Raw genomic sequence first — 18,233 nt, 5'->3', positions numbered from 1 at the left:
AATATCGGTAGGGTTGACTCGTCTCACGGATAAAAATTAATGAGACCGTCTCACAAGAGATCTACTCTGTTTGTAATTGAAGCGAGAGATTATCGAAAGTGAAATGACTCAAGATTCACGCATTGAGAGGACAACCCTCGTGAAAGTCAGCACACACACAGGCAGTTTGCCAGCGCGTATTACATGAACATCGGTAAACACTCCCCACTCGGCCTGTGCGCAGTTTCCCCCAATTCCTCCCCTTTCATTTTGCTTCTTCGTTCTTTGGACTTTAGTCAAAAGTAGGCAAGCAATTCGCACCCCACCAAAATTTTTCAGGGAATATATCAGCTTTTGCATTGGAAAAATTGGAAAAATCGTACTTGGGTTATATTTTTTAAATTTTTTTTTACAAGTTTAATATTTTTCCGATGTGCATGGAATTGGCGTTGACGTGCATCAACTAAGACTGAAATTTGATGAGATAGATGACCAAAATTGTAACGAAACAAATATATATGAAAAAAATATAATTTTTGGTATGATTATATAAGCTCGCTCTCTATTTAGCTCAAGGAATTTGTAATTTAATATAATGATCGACATAAAAGCCTAAAATGGTAAATAGATAATTTCATTTCTATGTAAACTAAAGAACTCCGCTCATTGATGCTGTGCCATGGTATTTTTTTATTTTTTTAATTCTTTTTTTTTCTACTTTTTCCCTCTCTGTTTTTTTATTTTGTTTTCCCTCCATTTTCCTCATTTTTTCCTTTTCCACAAACATTATTCACACGGTTTTGTTTTATTCTCTGCTATTTCATTTCGTCTTCTTTTGTCTATTTTCTTCTTTTTCTCATTTTTTTCTCTCACTCAATTTTATTATTTTTTTATTTTTACAAAAAATACTATAACATACAAGGTTCGATTTTCTTGTTTCTTTAAATGTCTAATTCTTTTTCTAATTGTTTGACTATCGAATTTTTTATTTGATTTTGTTGATTTGTATTTTTATGGTGCTATTGATCTGAAATTTTCATTAATTGTGTATATTGCTAGGAGGGAAAACAAAAGAGAAAAAGGGATCCGCTCATTTAGCTGTTCTTAACGTATTTTTCTTAATAATTTCTCCATTGGTTACCTTAGTTTGAACTAAATTAAACTTTCTAGACCTCATTTTAACGGGACAAAGATAAGGATAACCGCAATTAGAAAATAAGGTTTCCATATCTGAATTGACGACCGCTGCTTTTAGTGTGCTCTGATTAAACTCAAAAAGTCATCGCCCGAATTGACGGTTTTTTTTTTTTTTTTCCAATGGAAGATAGATCGCTCTATAAGATTTTGATTTCGGCTCATGATTGTTATGATTCTGGTTTATATATGGTTCGAATAGATTTTGATTACACTAATTTCCTTCAAATTATAATGGTTGAGAAAAAAACATGTAGTAAGATTATATTATTATAGTTTTTTGAGTTTATATAAAAATAAAAAATAAAAGTAGGCTCGAAATAATTTGTTTATGTGGTCCAAATGATGTAAGTATATCTTGTACACCAAAAGTCGAGATTAATTCATGTTTGAAGTCACAAGTACGAAGGCAAATCTCTGTTGTTACGTTTACCACCACAAGTTGCATTCAAATTAATATTAATAATAATAAAAAGAAGAGAGAGCTTTCAAGATTCATACAAAATGAAATATAAATAGGGAAAAAAAGGTAAAATAAAGAACTCTTCTTGATTTCTTGACAAGGCAACGGAGAAGATTGATTTCAAAGCTGATCGATTAGTTTAGTTGGTGGGGTTGCTCCTGAAGGAGGATCCCAAAGCTTTAATGGCGGCGGCTCTAAGGATGTATTGGTGGTATACAGCTGCTGCTAAGGCTCCCACAAATGGTCCAACCCAGAAAATCCACTGCATCCATCCAAAACCAGTTCGTGATATTTTTTCAAAATTATATATCAGTAATGAAAGTCGATCGTGATTGATTTTGTGATATGTTTTGTGAGAGAGATTCACCTGGTCATCCCATATTTGTTTGTTGTTGTAAATGACAGCAGCGCCTAAGCTCCTAGCTGGGTTGATGCCGGTTCCGGTGATGGGTATGGTAGCCAAATGGACCATGAAAACTGCAAATCCGATGGGAAGAGGAGCCAAAACCTACAAATGAAGTATTATAATAAGATATTCAAAAATCTTGATAAAACATGTGATTAAACCACGGAAGAAGGTGGATGGAAACATGTTTCTTGTTCTTACGGGGACGTGGGAATCACGTGCACTCCTTTTGGGGTCTGTAGCGGAGAAAACAGTGTAAACAAGCACGAAGGTTCCGATTATCTCTGCACCCAGAGCAGTTCCCTTGTTGTAGCCATGCACAACAAAGTTAGCGCCACCGCCGAGTCTATTATAGTAGCTCTTCATAAAGGCTTTCACTAGCCCAACGCCAGAAATGGCGCCTAAACACTGCGCCACCATGTAGGCTACGGCTCTGATTAAGGACACCTTTCTTGCCAGAAACAGTCCGAATGTCACCGCTGGGTTAATGTGGCCACCTGGGAAAACAGTAGAGAGAAAAAATCAAGTGAAGTGGTGAAACAGTAGTACTACAGGAGCTGCTGGGAAAAACAAACCAAGCACGTAAGAATCTTGTAAAAACTCCTGCTGCGGGATTTACCTGATATGCCAGCGGTGCAGTACACGAGGATGAAGATCATGCCACCAAATGCCCATGCGATCCCAAGGATCCCAACGCCGTCGCATTGGTCGGCGGCGCTGAGCTTCTTGTGGCCGATCACAGTAGCAACAGTTACGTAGAGGAAGAGCAAGGTGGCGATGAACTCCGCGATGAGTGCCCTGTAAAAGGACCACAGCTTCAGCTCCGCCATGTCAAGCAGCGGCGCTGGCGGCGGGTCCACGTAATCCTTCCTTTGCACATGCCCTTCTTCACCCACTTCCTTCGTCATCCTTTCTTACTCTCCTACACCAAAAAAGGGAATTTGTGTAGTTAATCTCTTCCTTTTTCCAAATCGAATGCACGTAATTCTCAGGTTTTTGGGGTGAATACAGAATCCTTGAAATGGCCGTGAGTGTGGAACTAAATAGAGCAGGAGAAAATGGCAGCATAAAGGGAGGGTAGTTTGGGAAAAAGTGGGAAAAGTTTGTGGTGAAAGACAGCGAGACCATGTGAGAGCTAATAATCTTTGTTGTGTGCTGCGCTGTGGAAAGTAGGGCCTATAACCAACGGCTACATCTCTTCTTTTCAAAACATCCCTCCTTCAAATTATGAAATAAAATTTTTATTTATCGGTCGGCAATTTTAAGTTAATAAAGTAGGGGCTCACGTCGCAAGAACTAGTTATTCTGCACACGCGATATGTGTGTATATATATTTTTTATCATTATCGATGAACTAAAGTGAAATTTGACAAATTATGGAGGGACTAAATTGATATTTGAATTGTTGAAATAAAAATAAATAAATAAAAGTGTGTGTTGAAATTTAAAAAAAAAAACAAAAGTGTATATTAGTATCACGTAAGGGTAAAGTTGGAAGAAAAAGTTGGTGTTCCCTAGTTGGTTACTGTCATGTCCTCACTCTTAATAAAATAAAATAGATAAGTCTCTTGTGAAACGGTCTCACGAATTTTTATCTTTGAGACGGGTCAACCTTATCGATATTCACAATAAAAAGTAATAATTTTTCATGAATGATCCAAGTAAGAGATCCGTCTCACAAAATACGACCCGTGAGACCGTCTCATACAAGTTTTTGTTACGTAATAAAATATCATAACTTTGATTTTCTTTATAAATACTTTCTCATACAAGTTTGTTGTACCGAATTTGAGTATAAATATTTACTCAGAAGTCGTAGTTTTCATTTACTTTTTTATTCTAGGACATATCTAACACATGTAATGGGTATTTGTAACCATATATATATCAAATCCCACGATACCAATAAATTTAGTAGCTTTTTGTTAGCAATTTAGCAAACAATTTGAGAATCTCGCTTTTTCGTTTTTACTTTAACATTATTAATTTTTTTCCAAAAATAATTCAGTGCAATTATTCATTATTAAAAACATAAAGAAACTACAAAGATATCGGGTCCAACGTCTTTTATCATTGTCCTCATGCCATTATTATTATTATTATTATTGCATAGGTAAAATTAAAGTTGGATTCCTTGGATTGGATAGTACACTTTAAATTTCAAAGATATCGAAACAAGTGAAGGTTTCTCTACCTATATTTGCGTCATCTTCTAAAAGTTCAAACTTCGGAAACTCAAGTTTTCATTTTGTTTGTCTAATATTGGTATCAGACATACTATATTTTTGTTATAATTGGATTTCGAATTCGAGATTTCGTCTCATCTTGATCAAGATGGACTAAAAGCCAATGACAACTCTACTTTTGCTTTATGTATTGAGAAAATCCAAGTTGAGACAATTTTATTTAGACCTTCAAATTTGTGCATTCAAATGAAACTACGTCGTCAACTTTGAAAAACTGATTTGAAACATTAAACTTAAAAGATCACTCATTGTCTTTGACACGTTAAAAATAACTACTCAGAAGAGATCACGTTAACATATATACACACACACACACATATATACCTTGACTTATTCAAATAGTAGACATGAAGAGATTAGAAAATTGAACTAATAGGATTAGCCACAAGAAAATTTATTCTTAAAATCAATCCAAACGTCACAAAGAACTTCAATGTGTCTTTTGTCAAACAAGTAAAATGAAAAAGAAATCGGAGCTTCACAAGACTGCTTCATCCTCGAGCTCTTTAGTACTATTTTTTCGAAAAAAGAGATGATTTTTCCAATGAATCACGGGACTTCTCCTCCATCAGTGTTTGGCATCTTCTTCTTCACAAAACTTGGTGTAATTAACATGGCCCATTAGGTTGTTCACTTCATCGGCTTCGCTTATCTCTACCTTTATGATCCATCCTTTCTCGTAAGGGCTAGCATTGATCTTCAATGCAGAATTCAACACAGTTAGTGAGAATATTAATGGGGACAAGCACCATAAACGGGCACTAAAGTCCGTGTCAATGGTATCGTCTTGTTTTCCAAAGAGCGCAAGACAATCGAGTATAGATTGATCGGCATCAATCAGAACATAGCAAAGATAAAGGCCTTGACTTTTGAGCAGCAGATTTAGCTTATGATTCTCTTACTTACCTACTATAAATCTCTCTACCATCAGTTATATTCTACGAAATAAAATAATTTGATCCAACTATGAAACATAAACTAAAGACTCTGAAGACGAAACCATATAACAAAAAGAAGTCTTTTGGCACTGTCACTCGGCCCGAATAAGCAGCCTTTAAGCATTGCAAAACTCATCTATTCAAACAGCTTTTGTGCAATGAATTCTAGCTGACTAAACCTTTTGACAAGAACGAACACAAATAAATAACTGATGTGAAAAGAACAGGAAGTGCCATATTAGTTTTTGACTTTATTGGTAATAATTATTTGGATATGAATTATTGAAACTTGAGAAAATTATCAAAATTGAGTGGTTGAAATATTCTTGAGTCTGAGATTGTATCATTGTATCACTGATTCTCAAGATAACACCTTTCTGCACAATAAACATCATCGGAGGTGGTACTAAAATAATAGAAAGAAAGACGATTAAAAAAACACAATATATCAATCACATTGTCATATTGTTTGTGGTACACTCTGATTCTTGATTATTCACAACAGCCACAGCAACCAAATACATAAATACTTTATTTTGGACCACGGGGACTTCCAAGTTCAAAGCAAACTCAAACCCAAGCAACCAACAATGTAACACGATAAGGTCGGTGCTAACTCTACAAGGGCATCTTGCTTCTTAGTCCTTCCTCTTTTGTTAATATTACTTTTGTTGTTGTTTTTATTTTTTTCAGGACTTCTTTTGATGAATTTTCTTCTCCTGTCTCCATTTCTTTCACCCTTCCATAATATCGCAAGTTGAAGCATTGGACATACTATCGGTATAAACAAAATGACAAAAAGAACAAGAAATTACTTAAGGGTTGCGACCGCCACATACCAATTGATGGAAATGACAAAATCACAATTTGATGGCAGGAGCACTCACCAGACCAGGAGAATCATTGAGCTCTGTGTTAACTTCAACCACTTTCCCTGAAATAGGAGAGTTGATGTCGCTAGTTGCTTTGACGCTTTCAACTGCACCAAAACTTGCACCTTGCTTCACTTGAGCACCTGTTTCAGGTAGCTCGACATATACAACATCCCCCAAGTGATCTTGGGCATGATCAGTAATGCCTATGGTAGCAGAATTGCCTTCCACTTTCACCCATTCATGAGAATCGGCATACTTTAGATCCTTTATGACTGCAGAAGTCAAAGGAGAGATCTTGATGATAGATATCATATGAACAAAACCTTGACAAATTTCACGAACATGATAGATCAAATAAGATATATCCAGGATTCCAGATCAAGGAAAGTTAATATATTTCCAATATTTGCCTTCATGAATGAACAAAACAGGTTTATAAACAAATTCAACCATACTTCATCCAGTTTAAAAGTTAATATATTTCCAGTATATTGTGTCACTTTGCATTGTTTCCATTGATGTACTATGTAAGCAACAACAAAGGACCATATTGGTAACCATTGCTCCCGAACAATCAACTTTCGTTGTCGTGTGACTAATGCCGAGTGGTGCCAGTGTCCTAATATAGTAATATACATAGCAGATTGAGGCTATTTGGTAAAAGCTAACGTACAAGGACCATGTGCGCGAATCACAAATATTGGAGTAGGAAATTTATGATTCGGAAGAAGATGAAGCAATTTCCATAACGAGCATTGTCCTTTTCCACATCATACCACTCCATTCGTTTCACCATTTAAAATGGGTCAATTATACTCGTTTTAGCATTCAAACATATCAAAACTAGTCACAAATGTGTTAGCAGTGTAATAAATGTCTCAAATATTCGAAGGGTGAGTTTGTAACAACAAATTCCTTCATTTTTGTCACGTAAAAGGCAGATCACTTTCAAACCACGTTGACATGTTAAATAACAATGTAAAATCCCACCGCAACTATTTATCGTTCTCAAGAACGTTAACATAATTCCGTAAGATATTCGTTAATTCAAAATTGCACAAAGAAGAAGAGAAAACAAACGCAGACAACTCCTATCCGACAGATCAGATCTTCAAAACCAATAATCGCAGATCAAAAGGTGTGCTGGAATAGATAAAAACCCATTAAAAAGATCCATACTGCCGAAAAGACAGATCCAGAAACCAGCAAAAACAAGAAACCAAATATGGATAAACATACCAGTGGCAAAAGCTCTGTAGGAAACAGAGATCCTAAGGTACGAAGCAGCTCTCGTCGCCCACAACTTAGACGCCATGTTCAAACAAAACCCACCACCGTTCGTGTTTGCTTTCTCAGTGTAGGGGAACTACAAGTTGGTAAGCCGTGATCGATCGAAAGATGAAAAGGGTTGGTAGGGCAAGTGGCAATTGTTTGTCAAGCTCTCGAATTCGAGATTTAATTTTGATTTATATTTTATATTATTAATTAAATCAGTGGTAAAGTTGAAATATTCTATATGCATGGATGTTATTTAATCAGGACAAAAACTTGTTTGAGACAATCTCATCGATCGCATTTTGTAACAGATCTTTTATTTGGGTCATCTATAAAAAATGTATTATTTTTTATGCTAAACGTATTACTTTTTATTGTGAATATCGGTAAAATTGACATGTCTCACAGATAAAAATTTGTGAGACCGTCTAACACGAGATCTACTTTTAAACCATAGAAAACAATGGTTCGCCTAAATTTAGAAATGGTGCCATCTAGATTAGGTGGTGTAAAATAAATAAGTAATTTTCAATTTGATTTGAACATTACTTGTTTTATATTAATAAATAATGGAATCAAAGCAAGGTCCAATAAATTTGAATATATTATATATAAATTTGAAATCATAATATTTTATTCGATAACTCAAATTGTGGTAAGGATGTTTTTGGAGTAAAACCAATAAAAATTTGTACCGTTTTGGATTTTTTTGAAATAAAAGTTCATAGAAAGATTTTTAAGATGAACTATGAGCTGAAAAAACTTTGTTAATATGGTAGTGTTGAAAACAAATAAAGGATCGTCAAAGGCCCCCAAACATGCGACAAGTCATAGTTCCATTAGCTTTAAATTCAGCCCCGGCAATGGGTTTTAATAGAGGGTGTCGGCATAAATAAAATTGCACGTTGTAGGACCAAACACGTATCGATTTGAATAAATTTTGGGATTTTATAGATAGTAGATATAACGAGATCCAAAGAACGAATGTCAATCAAATATTTTATCAAAAAGAAATTATTGAATGAGACTGAACAAACAAATATTAAATAGAACCGAATCACAAATTCAACTTAAAGAAATTTCAAAGAACATAATCCCATATATTTTCTCGAGTCAATACTTCAAAAAAAAAAATAGTAATAAAGGCTTAGAAAAAAGACTAATAAAGTATGAATATCAAAGCGCAAAAGTCACTCGAATGCCCATGCGTTCTCCTTGCGAACTTCTTCTTCCTCCTCGGGGGTGTAGTCGTTTATGATGTTGAACAGCTTGCGGACTTCCTCCGGGGACTTCCCTTTGATCATGTCGGCAACAGTTTGGCATGTGAGATCAAGCAAGTTCCTAATGTTCAAGTAGTTGGCGGCCTGAAAATAAAGATAATTGAAATAACAAATAGGTAATTAGTACCAAAATATTCTAGCAACACCAATCACCAATCGAATGAGTAAAATCCAACTTCAAAAAGCAAAACACATGCCTACTTAATGAATTACAACAATATGTCACAAGCCTTTCCCCATCAGTAAACGTGAGAGGAAAAAAAAAGTGATTGTTAAAATAAAACAATTATGCGAGAATCAATCTCTTCCATAGACATTAATTCGCTACAACTTTCAAGGTCTTGTGAATGAATACATAATACTTTTCTTATGTTAAACGATACTTCAGATTCGAGAACTATTCTCATCGTATCAACACGAGTTTTTTCATCGCTCTTGTGTCATCACATCTCATAATTAGCATATAAAATGAGTACCGAACAACGAGGCTTAAGCCATCACCCAACACCACAAAACTTCAGAGCAATCAAGATTCCAATCAGATTTAATATCAAATCCATAATCCATCGTACACTGATTCCACAAACACTAGCAGTGCATACATAATATATTCATGTTAACCATAGCAGCATGTCCTTTAAACAATCATAAGTCGGCGCAATTGTAAATCAAGCAAAAAAAAAAAAATTTGGATGACAAAGGATGAACAGGGCAAGGTTTAAAAACCAAAGAGTGGAAAATCAATCACAGAGTGAAAGAGAGATTGGATTACCAATATGAGATCAAACTGCGTGTCCTGATCAACATCCACAAAGTCCGTATCGAACTTCTTCAACACATCGTCGGTCTCGGACTCAGCTTGCACGTGGCGCTTGCAGTACTCGATCACCTTCGTCAATATCTTGGAGGTGACGTTGGGAAGGGGGATGACGGCATCGGCACAGTCATCTTCAATAATATTCCGTATGGTCAGCGACTCCATTGCCACCAACTCCTCCACCTCGAACGTGTCCCCATCCGAACTCTTCAGCATGATCGTCTTCTTCGAGGCGTCCGCGGAAGACATGATTGTTTCGAATTTCCAAACTTTGGAACTAATAGAATCGAGGATATTTTACAGCAGAAGACGGAACCAACTCCTCTCCATGTGTATTCATAGAAAAACTGAGACGCCATTCTTTCGGATAAGTCGCGTTCCCAGTTTCAACAGGAAACGTTTGAAAATAAACAATATTATCCAACAGGAAGTACATTTGAAATTATTACAACATAAATTTTAAATTATAAAATTATCCAACGTGTCAGAATCTATCTAAAATCTTTGATTTTGCATATAATTTTACATTAAATCATAAATAATCAAACTCGTATTAATATATTGTTAGATCTAAACGTTGGTTGCATGTAAAAAAAGATTTTATTTTTAAATATGTATTATAATATAATTAACTTAAAATACAGATAAAATTTGAAAAATATTGAAGTTATATGTAATTTGATCCTTAGATTTGGATTTATCTTTTCCAACCTCAAACTTTTAATTTTTTATCCGAATCTTCAGGTCTTGACATTATTGTCCACGTTGTATATACTATTTACACAACCTTCTACTTTTTCTTAATTTTCTTTTTTTTTTATTTTCTATTTTTTTAGTAGATCTCTTGTGAGACGATCTTACGAATCTTTATCTGTGAGACGTGTTAACCTTACCGATATTCACGATAAAAAGTAATATTCTTAGCATAAAAAGTAATATTTTTCATGGATGACCCAAGTCTGAGATCCGTATCACAAAATACGATCCGTGAGATTGTCTCACACAAGTTTTTGTCATCATTATTTGTGGTATACTCTCATGCTCACGCAACAGTCTGCAAATTATGTAGGTTAGGTATACTACATTGGACATGACAAATCATGTCTGATAAGCTCATCCTAGAAAGTATTGACACGAGAAATCAAACTCATGATGAATTTTTTTAAAAAAATTGTGAAACTATGAATTTTGAAAAGAAGTGGTAGTTATAGATAAATTATAAATTTTAATGTAATATCGAAGTTTTTTATTAAGCATATTATTTTTTTGATTATATATGTTGTGAGACGGTCAATCCAACTCAAACCTAATATAAAAACAATAATATTTTTGACATAAAAAACAATAATTTGTCATGAGTTGAGTGAGTTGGAAATCCGTGTCAAAAAATGAATAGGGGAGACTTACTCATAAAGTTTGTGTATAATTTTTTAAGTTGAACTAAACAATTTTGTAAAATTCAATATTCAATAGTTTGCATTCCGCGCTCCAATTTCTATAATTCTTTTCTCAAATCAAAAGAACTGAAGTGTTAGCTGTAGTACAGTAAAAACTTGGAGCTTCCTCCATGTTTATGTGCTTTGTATGAGATACACAGTATTCTTGCGGGCTGCATATCAATGTTTACAGCTTCGAAATCGGTACGCCTGCGACCAGTTAACGAAGCCACGATTAGGAAAAGAAAGACCATCAAGAATTCTAGTGTGCTTCAACGGCAGATAATTTTACCTATAGCTTTTGAATTGACAATGCTCGGGCATGCAGCAGGCGGAGTTGATTTCTCGTCAAGAAACGCCTCCACGCTGTTGGGATTCGACCAAACTGGATATCCTTTTATTTTTCCCTGCGATGTGAACCAAGAAAAAAGATTGCCAAATAAAATTTTAGGCCTTGATAATGGCTGTGCTTTGATTTATGTCTGGAGTACCAGAACGTTTAGAGCAGCCAGCGTGGCCATTCCTTCGCGAGTCCACTGCACGTGAGAGTAGAAATTTAAGTAGTGATGGACGTGGTTTTCAAAGGGTTTCAGGTGGGGAAGAAAATCAAAGAAAATGTTACCTTAGAAGCAGAGGCTATGTGAGGAACAATAACTGCATTCTTCATTTCTGCAAGCCCAGGTTTCATGTATGGCTCATCCTATTGAATAAACAAAAATAAGTATATTTAAAAAAACGCGTTGTTTTATTGCAGATTTGTTGTTTTAATGTAGTGCTGTAAGGTCTCGGAAGATGGAGGAAGAAATATGCAGTCACCTCAAACACATCAAGACCAACTCGAAACATAGGATTAGCTTTCAAATGCTCCACTAGAGCTACCTCATCGATAACAGGCCCCCTGCTGCAGTTTATTAATATTGCTTCCTACATAAAGATTGGCATAAGTACGAGGCTATAGAAATCACAGCGAATGAAAAAATATTCAAATTTCATGTAATATCAGCCGTCCCTACAAAAAAATTTATGTTCACCATAGGCTATGGTATTTTATCAGTTAGAGGCATGTATTTTATATATATTACCTTCTTCATCTTTGAAAGCCTTTCTTTATTGACTAAATGATAAGTTGTTTTATCAAGGATCGGATGCAGACTTATCTGCAAAGTATCGAATGTTGAATCAAAGAACTTGAAGAATCAAAGGTCCAGTGAACTATTGAGAAATGAAATAAAAGTTGCACATGAATCAAAGTTTTACTAGGATAAAGTTTACCACATCAGCCTCTCGAAGAACCTCATCCATCGAAGTGGCCCTTTTCCAAGTTACAGGCTCTTCACCATTGGCTTTCAAGAAGTTCCCGTAAGCTGCAATTTCAAAGTAAATAAGTATCTGATAATGAATAGGACTGTAACTGCATCACTTGTATTGATGAGCACGTGCCTGTGACGAACTTTTCGAGACGAGTGGATTGGTAGAGGTCATAGTAAATCAGGTTCATTTTAAAGCCTTCAACCTATTACAGATGATCAGTTTGACGCAGTACCAATAGCACTTCAGTTTAGTTAAATAAAATACAAAATTTGTACATGATTACCATCATTCTAGCATAAGCAGATCCTATTCGACCTGCTCCAATAACTCCGACTGTCTGTCCTTTGAGTAAATTTCCTACAAATCTTTATAGAAAATGTCCGAATTATATTGCTGCTTTGGCCAAGAAGTATTAAAAGTTGATTGAATATCATACAGATGAGGAAGCCATCCCTCGTATAATCCTGCCCTCATGAACTCATCCGCTTCAACAATTCTTCTTGCAGCAGCTAATGAAAGTGAAGCAGCTAACTCAGCTGTGGTCTCTGTTAGTACTCCCTATAAGAACATGTCGACTACACATTTGTATTTTCTCACAGAAGAACAAATTTTCATTCGCATCAGATGAAATGTTCACACTGATAACCAGTCAACAGGCATATATTTATACAAGAAGTCACACACTCGAAGGAATTGTTCTTCCACATGTATACCGCTATACAAATCACGGTATACACAATCAAACAAACAAAACAAAAACTAAATAAACTTACAGGTGTATTTCCAACAGCAACACCATATTTAGTAGCAGCATTCACATCAACATTGTTGTACCCCACAGCCATGTTGCTAAATGCTTTTCCTCCTGCTCTGCTCAATGCTGAAAATAGTGTCTCCCCCCAGTCCTCAGTTAACTGTAAAAGACACACATAAAAATGTACTAAAGCAAGCACAACCAGGGGAAAAAAATTAAAGCTTTGGTTCCCAAAATCCATTGATTCAAATAGAGCAACGAAAGGATACATGTGTGTATCAACCTGCCCAATGACTCCATCACATTTGTCACCGATCAAAGCAAGGATGTCTTCAACAGACAATATGGTTTTCTTCTGTGTGCATATCTGTCGCACAGAATAAAAATACAAGAATCATTGCAGAAATCAATCCGAGGTTCCGAAAACTAAGTTTGAATGAAAGGTGACTGTTCTTGACAAAGAAAATTACTTCAAGACGACAATCTTGTTCAATCAAGAGATTGATCCATCGGGTTCCGGGCATGGGTTTGGTGCTGATAACTCTGTATTTTCCACTCGGATTGTGGACTTCAATTTGCAGAGGCTTTGACATTTGTTCAAAGATAATTTTCACACTAGAGTGTGTGCTTGCAGTGTTCAATGTTTATCAGTAATCTCATGGTGCAGCATTGGAGGAGGCAAATTTTAAAAAAATCTTGATTTGCTGCGGCGGGGTGCATCATAAGTCATTCCATATACAATTAAGAATGTGTTATAAGTTATAGAAGTTTGATTTTATTGGTGGGGGGACACATGGTCAAGGTAAGTGGTGCAACACTAGATTATTGTTGAATTGGAAGAATATTTGAACCTCTCATTTGGCAATAGATAATACATCCATTGGGTGGCCATAGAGGGATGGGAAGCTATCTTCTTGTTAAATGACAAATTTAGCACTCCTGCTCTTGAAACTTCTCAAGTATATATATATATATATATATATATAGCTCATGTCCGAATTGGTAGAGAAGTGAGTTTGATTCTCCTTATCAACACTTTTTTAGACGAAGGTGTCGCACAGAGTTTGGCCAATACGTTTAACCTGACTAGCATAATTTGTCTCTAAGATTGAGTTTTCCTTCAGCTTCATTTCCTCTGTTGCGGCGCCACGGGTCTGTCAGGGTCAGCTCCATATCTTGCAGTCTTCACGACCCGTCTTTTCTTTTGTCTAAATCCCGTGAAAATTTGTCATTATCTGTGGATTCAACTGATAGGTGGCTTATGAAGCCACGTTTTCTAAAGCCAATCTCTCGGAAGCTACAGCAGGAGGTGTCCATGTTGTGGAAGTTGTATTACATTCTATTTTCAGGTCTTTTGTTTCAGTGTCTTGATCATTTTGGCTTCTGTTCGAAGTTGATTCTGCTTTTAAGAGCTACAGAATGAAATATTTGTTTCCCAAATGAAGAAATTAAGTGCATACATTTTGTGTAACAACCAGATCTTCCATAGAGTTCAAATTCAACTACAAGATTTTAGTATCATATTCAAATACAGCCCACTCCAATTTTTGTAGTTTTAGTTTCAAAAGAGACATTTCAAGCTGCTGGTTTTGTTCTTGGATGATAGATATCTGCTGCCTTAATGTTACCTACTCTTTTACTTTCCATTTCTTCAGTTCTTCGTTGTTAAATTCTTGACTGCTCTGAAGTAAAATATAATTTCCATATCAAATTTATTTCCAAGATCAATTTTTTCTTGTTAATATGATTTTGAATATTTAAATATGGTTTTGACTTTCTAGATAATGAGATGATTATGCAAATATTATCATGATATGATATCAATGTTCAAAAAAAGTTTGTTCCTAATTAAACTTTTATTTTTCTTGTGGAATAGGTTTCCTTGTAGAGATAAACTCTAGGAGTGAGAAAGTCTATAAATAAGAAAAACAAGGACGTTGTTGTTATGGCTTCTTCGATCTATTGCTCTCGTGTTTTTCACTGTTCGCCTGAAAGTTTTCGTGGTTGCATATCGTGTGCACTTTGCACGTCGTGGTTTTCAGAGACAAATAATTCTCAAGGACATAGCTGTTTTGAAAAGTGCTGATTCCGCGTGTTGTCGTGATTGTTGGAGACATCTACAGACAACATTCGTGACGAAGTTGGCTGAAGATCGTTTTTGTTGCTCCAATTTTTGGCATCACGTTTTTGATTTCTTGAATGAGTTTTATTCTGATTATTTTTGTTTAGAAAGCATTTAATTTCTAAATTTGTTAAGAAAATTGATTTTAGTAGTAATCACTACTGATATTGTTTTTCGTGTAAACTCATTGTTTTTTGTAATGATTAATTTTTGTCCTCAGACACTGCAAATTTAATATTGTTCATCGTATTTATTTAAATTCAATTTGTGTTACAAACTTTAATATTCCACTGCATGTTATCTTAAATATTGTAACATTGAGCACAATATTTAATTATGATAAAACACAATTTTACAATCTTACATTGCTACTATTATATAAACTCACATCTGTCAAGCAATAACCTTTACATGCTCCACTCGAAAATGCTCACACCAAACCAGATCTTCAATAGAATTCAAATTCATCAACAAGATTTTAGAATCCTCTTCAAATATAGCCCATTCCAATTTTTGTCGTTTTAGTTTCAATACATTTTGTTCTTTTACTAGGATAAAGTTTACCACATCAGCCTCTCGAAGAACCTCATCCATCGAAGTGGCCCTTTTCCAAGTTACAGGCTCTTCACCATTGACTTTCAAGAAGTTCCCGTAAGCTGCAATTTCAAAGTAAATAAGTATCTGATAATGAATAGGGCTGTAACTGCATCACTTGCGTGCCTGTGACGAACTTTTCGAGACGAGTGGATTGGTAGAGGTCATAGTAAATCAGGTTCATTTTAAAGCCTTCAACCTATTACAGATAAGCAGTTTGACGCAGTACCAGTAGTACTTCAGTTTAGTTAAATAAAATACAAAATTTGTACATGATTACCATCATTCTAGCATAAGCAGATCCTATGCGACAGGATTTTCTTTACCTTAACTCGTCGAGTTTGACCTGGACCAACCCGTGGCCAGGTCTAACTAAATTGATGGTAAACTTTATAACACTAAAATTAGTTATCACATGATTATTTTGATTTTGAACTTTGTTATGAATATTATTTTGCATTGTTAGAGCTTATTTGGTATTTTAAAGAGTATATTATATTATAATTTTTATTATTATAATATTATGCTAAGATATATATTATTATTTTATATAATATAACAATGTTTTTATCTGACCGTCTCATTAAATCGGCGAACTAATTGAACCATTATTTTAAAAATGGCAAAAACTTGTGTGAAATGGTCTCATTGGTCGTATTTTGTAATACATATATCTTATTTTGGTCATCCATGAAAAAATATTACTTTTTATGGTAAGAGTATTACTTTTTATTGTGAATATCGGTAGGATTGACCCGTCTCACAAATAAAGATTCGTTGGAACTTCTTACAAAAATTACTTTTTTAAAAAATAGTTAGTTGTACGGCCCTACCGACGAGTCCTTTTTTTTTTTTTTACCAAAGCACACGGGCCCATGAGTTGGATGTCGCTTCATGCACCGTAAGTTTTTCAACAATTCCAATTTTTTATTTTTGTTTGGTTATTTTTTAAAAAATATCGTTGGCCCATTTATTATTCTTTTAAAATAGATCTGAATGTGAGAAAGTCGTACGTGATTTGAGAAAATGTGAACAACTTTGAAATTATATGCGGGTGATAGATAGCATAGGGGTGTCAATTATTGTACCTGATTTTGAGTAAAAACAAAAAAATGAAGAAACCAACACATGCAGCAAAGAGTGATGCTGAATGTCAATATAGTGAATGAATGAATTGAATACTCAAAACTGATATTTATAGAAGAGTACATAGGTATGTCATGGGCCATTTTTTCTCATTAATAATGGGTTAGAGGTCTAAAGTCTGATTTGAACGTGATCATGATAGGTCAATGAGGGGTATCAATTGCGATTCAACACCAAGTGATTGAGCCGGGTTTGGAGCGTGGCATTTGGAAAATGGGAAGGTTAGGTAAAAACAAAGGCATTAAATTCAAACAAGTGGACATCCATTCTTGTTCTTTAGTTTCTTCTCCAAGTCCCACTTCATCAATAACCAGCAGTTCTACACATAATTTTTATGTTTTTTTTTAAAAAAAGTTTTTTAACAACACACTCTACAACGGGGTATTTTGTTATCTCAACCATTATTTTTAAAAATTACCTTCTACGGTGTATTTGAACACACTCGAAGATGTTATTTTTTTTAAAAAAATAATTGACAAAGTCCATTTTCATAAATATCCCCTCTTCTCCAACGAAACTAAGAACAAGAAAAGCTTGCCCTACTTCACCTAAACTTACGTTACACCCCTAGTATTGCGGGAAAAAGAAAACGTGAAAGAGGAAGGTAAACCAAATTAAGCCCACACACAACCAAACTCGTGTTTTTCTCTTTTGTTATTTTTCCTTGTGCTCAACCTACTGATCTTCTAGAAGACCCTACTAAATAAAGTAACCGATAATTATGATTTTTCATATTCCGAATGAGAAAGATTTATATTTTTACAAAATATATAAACCCACAGTTTCATTTAGGTTGTGTTTGATTTCAAAATGTATTTTTATTCTTTATACAAGACAGACTGTAAACTTCAAATTTATCATCGTATGTTTATATAGTATCTCACGTTAATCATGATATACTTCAAATTACTTTATATTAATAATTTGATTCTTCAACTACCTTCTCACTAATAAACCATAACTAATGTCATTTGGACTTTACCCTAATCTCTTGGAAACACCACCTTTTCTATCTTCAATCTGCGTATTTTTTGTTATGCCTTTTGATTTTGATACCGTAGGGACCCGTTTTAAAGATGTTAGTTACATCCGATGATCCATATTTATTATCGTATTTTAGGTTAAACCTTATCAAACAAACACACAATTAATCTTTACTTGTATATCTGGTTCGTACAAAATACTATCCGGACCATATCATATTTAGTTACGTGCTGTTTTTGCGAGCCTAGATGTTGAGTTAATTTTCGCGGTTCGTAATAAGACATCTGTAGATTATTCAATCCAGACCATGCTGTATATTTTAAATATTCACTCTTTTAAGATTCCAACAAACGGGATGAGGCAAATGGCGGTCCCCAAATCATTTTCTGGTGCATATTTCGTCCATCTGCCGG

General features: G+C 34.8%; 4 protein-coding genes and 1 long non-coding RNA gene across 5 annotated transcripts; all 5 read right to left on the bottom strand.

Annotated features, from left to right (window-relative positions):
* Positions 1-1,615: 1,615 nt before the first annotated feature.
* Positions 1,616-3,106, bottom strand: LOC142505813 (aquaporin PIP2-7-like). The gene is made up of 4 exons (XM_075618923.1): positions 2,662-3,106; positions 2,244-2,539; positions 2,004-2,144; positions 1,616-1,898 (listed from the first exon to the last, which is right to left on the bottom strand). The coding sequence occupies exons 1-4, from the start codon at positions 2,948-2,950 to the stop codon at positions 1,776-1,778; spliced, it is 849 nt and encodes a 282-aa protein (XP_075475038.1). The 5' UTR covers positions 2,951-3,106; the 3' UTR covers positions 1,616-1,775.
* Positions 3,107-4,644: 1,538 nt separating this feature from the next.
* Positions 4,645-7,539, bottom strand: LOC142506146 (glycine cleavage system H protein 2, mitochondrial-like). Its single transcript, XM_075619302.1, has 3 exons — positions 7,341-7,539; positions 6,114-6,373; positions 4,645-4,985 (listed from the first exon to the last, which is right to left on the bottom strand). Exons 1-3 carry the CDS (start codon positions 7,414-7,416, stop codon positions 4,857-4,859), a joined length of 465 nt encoding a protein of 154 aa, XP_075475417.1. The 5' UTR covers positions 7,417-7,539; the 3' UTR covers positions 4,645-4,856.
* Positions 7,540-8,409: 870 nt separating this feature from the next.
* Positions 8,410-9,883, bottom strand: LOC142505395 (SKP1-like protein 1A). Its single transcript, XM_075618371.1, has 2 exons — positions 9,429-9,883; positions 8,410-8,740 (listed from the first exon to the last, which is right to left on the bottom strand). Exons 1-2 carry the CDS (start codon positions 9,720-9,722, stop codon positions 8,567-8,569), a joined length of 468 nt encoding a protein of 155 aa, XP_075474486.1. The 5' UTR covers positions 9,723-9,883; the 3' UTR covers positions 8,410-8,566.
* A 1,005-nt stretch (positions 9,884-10,888) lies between these two features.
* On the bottom strand, positions 10,889-13,746 carry LOC142505690 (glycerate dehydrogenase-like). Its single transcript, XM_075618771.1, has 13 exons — positions 13,445-13,746; positions 13,258-13,341; positions 12,994-13,134; positions 12,657-12,778; positions 12,504-12,585; positions 12,350-12,422; positions 12,182-12,273; positions 11,992-12,066; positions 11,726-11,833; positions 11,532-11,609; positions 11,401-11,445; positions 11,202-11,316; positions 10,889-11,119 (listed from the first exon to the last, which is right to left on the bottom strand). Exons 1-13 carry the CDS (start codon positions 13,565-13,567, stop codon positions 11,097-11,099), a joined length of 1,161 nt encoding a protein of 386 aa, XP_075474886.1. The 5' UTR covers positions 13,568-13,746; the 3' UTR covers positions 10,889-11,096.
* Positions 13,747-15,496: 1,750 nt separating this feature from the next.
* Positions 15,497-16,002, bottom strand: LOC142504734 (uncharacterized). The gene is made up of 3 exons (XR_012804336.1): positions 15,971-16,002; positions 15,817-15,889; positions 15,497-15,752 (listed from the first exon to the last, which is right to left on the bottom strand). It is a non-coding gene; the product is annotated as an uncharacterized LOC142504734 (long non-coding RNA).
* Positions 16,003-18,233: the final 2,231 nt, after the last annotated feature.

Source organism: Primulina tabacum, chromosome 10 (genome assembly GCF_025594145.1).
Source record: "Primulina tabacum isolate GXHZ01 chromosome 10, ASM2559414v2, whole genome shotgun sequence".
Classification (NCBI taxonomy): domain Eukaryota; kingdom Viridiplantae; phylum Streptophyta; class Magnoliopsida; order Lamiales; family Gesneriaceae; genus Primulina; species Primulina tabacum.
The sequence above is the reverse complement of the archived record's forward strand: the minus strand, read 5'-3'. Positions and strand labels throughout refer to the sequence as shown.

Bases quoted from the DNA above. Each gene is read 5' to 3' on its own strand.
- LOC142505813 (XM_075618923.1), bottom strand. From the start codon at position 2,950: ATGACGAAGGAAGTGGGTGAAGAAGGGCATGTGCAAAGGAAGGATTAC. The intron at 2,145-2,243 runs GTAAGAACAAGA...CTTCATTTGTAG, and splicing joins CACGTGATTCCCACGTCCCC to GTTTTGGCTCCTCTTCCCAT. The intron at 1,899-2,003 runs GTGAATCTCTCT...GGATGGATGCAG, and splicing joins AACAAATATGGGATGACCAG to TGGATTTTCTGGGTTGGACC.
- LOC142506146 (XM_075619302.1), bottom strand. From the start codon at position 7,416: ATGGCGTCTAAGTTGTGGGCGACGAGAGCTGCTTCGTACCTTAGGATC. The intron at 6,374-7,340 runs GTATGTTTATCC...TGACTTCTGCAG, and splicing joins CTACAGAGCTTTTGCCACTG to TCATAAAGGATCTAAAGTAT. The intron at 4,986-6,113 runs GTGAGTGCTCCT...TCTGCATTGAAG, and splicing joins TCAATGATTCTCCTGGTCTG to ATCAATGCTAGCCCTTACGA.
- LOC142505395 (XM_075618371.1), bottom strand. From the start codon at position 9,722: ATGTCTTCCGCGGACGCCTCGAAGAAGACGATCATGCTGAAGAGTTCG. The intron at 8,741-9,428 runs GTAATCCAATCT...CTTTATTTTCAG, and splicing joins CGCAGTTTGATCTCATATTG to GCCGCCAACTACTTGAACAT.
- LOC142505690 (XM_075618771.1), bottom strand. From the start codon at position 13,567: ATGTCAAAGCCTCTGCAAATTGAAGTCCACAATCCGAGTGGAAAATAC. The intron at 13,135-13,257 runs GTTGATACACAC...TGTCTTTTACAG, and splicing joins GTGATGGAGTCATTGGGCAG to TTAACTGAGGACTGGGGGGA. The intron at 11,834-11,991 runs GTAATATATATA...ATCTTTATGTAG, and splicing joins GGCTTTCAAAGATGAAGAAG to GAAGCAATATTAATAAACTG.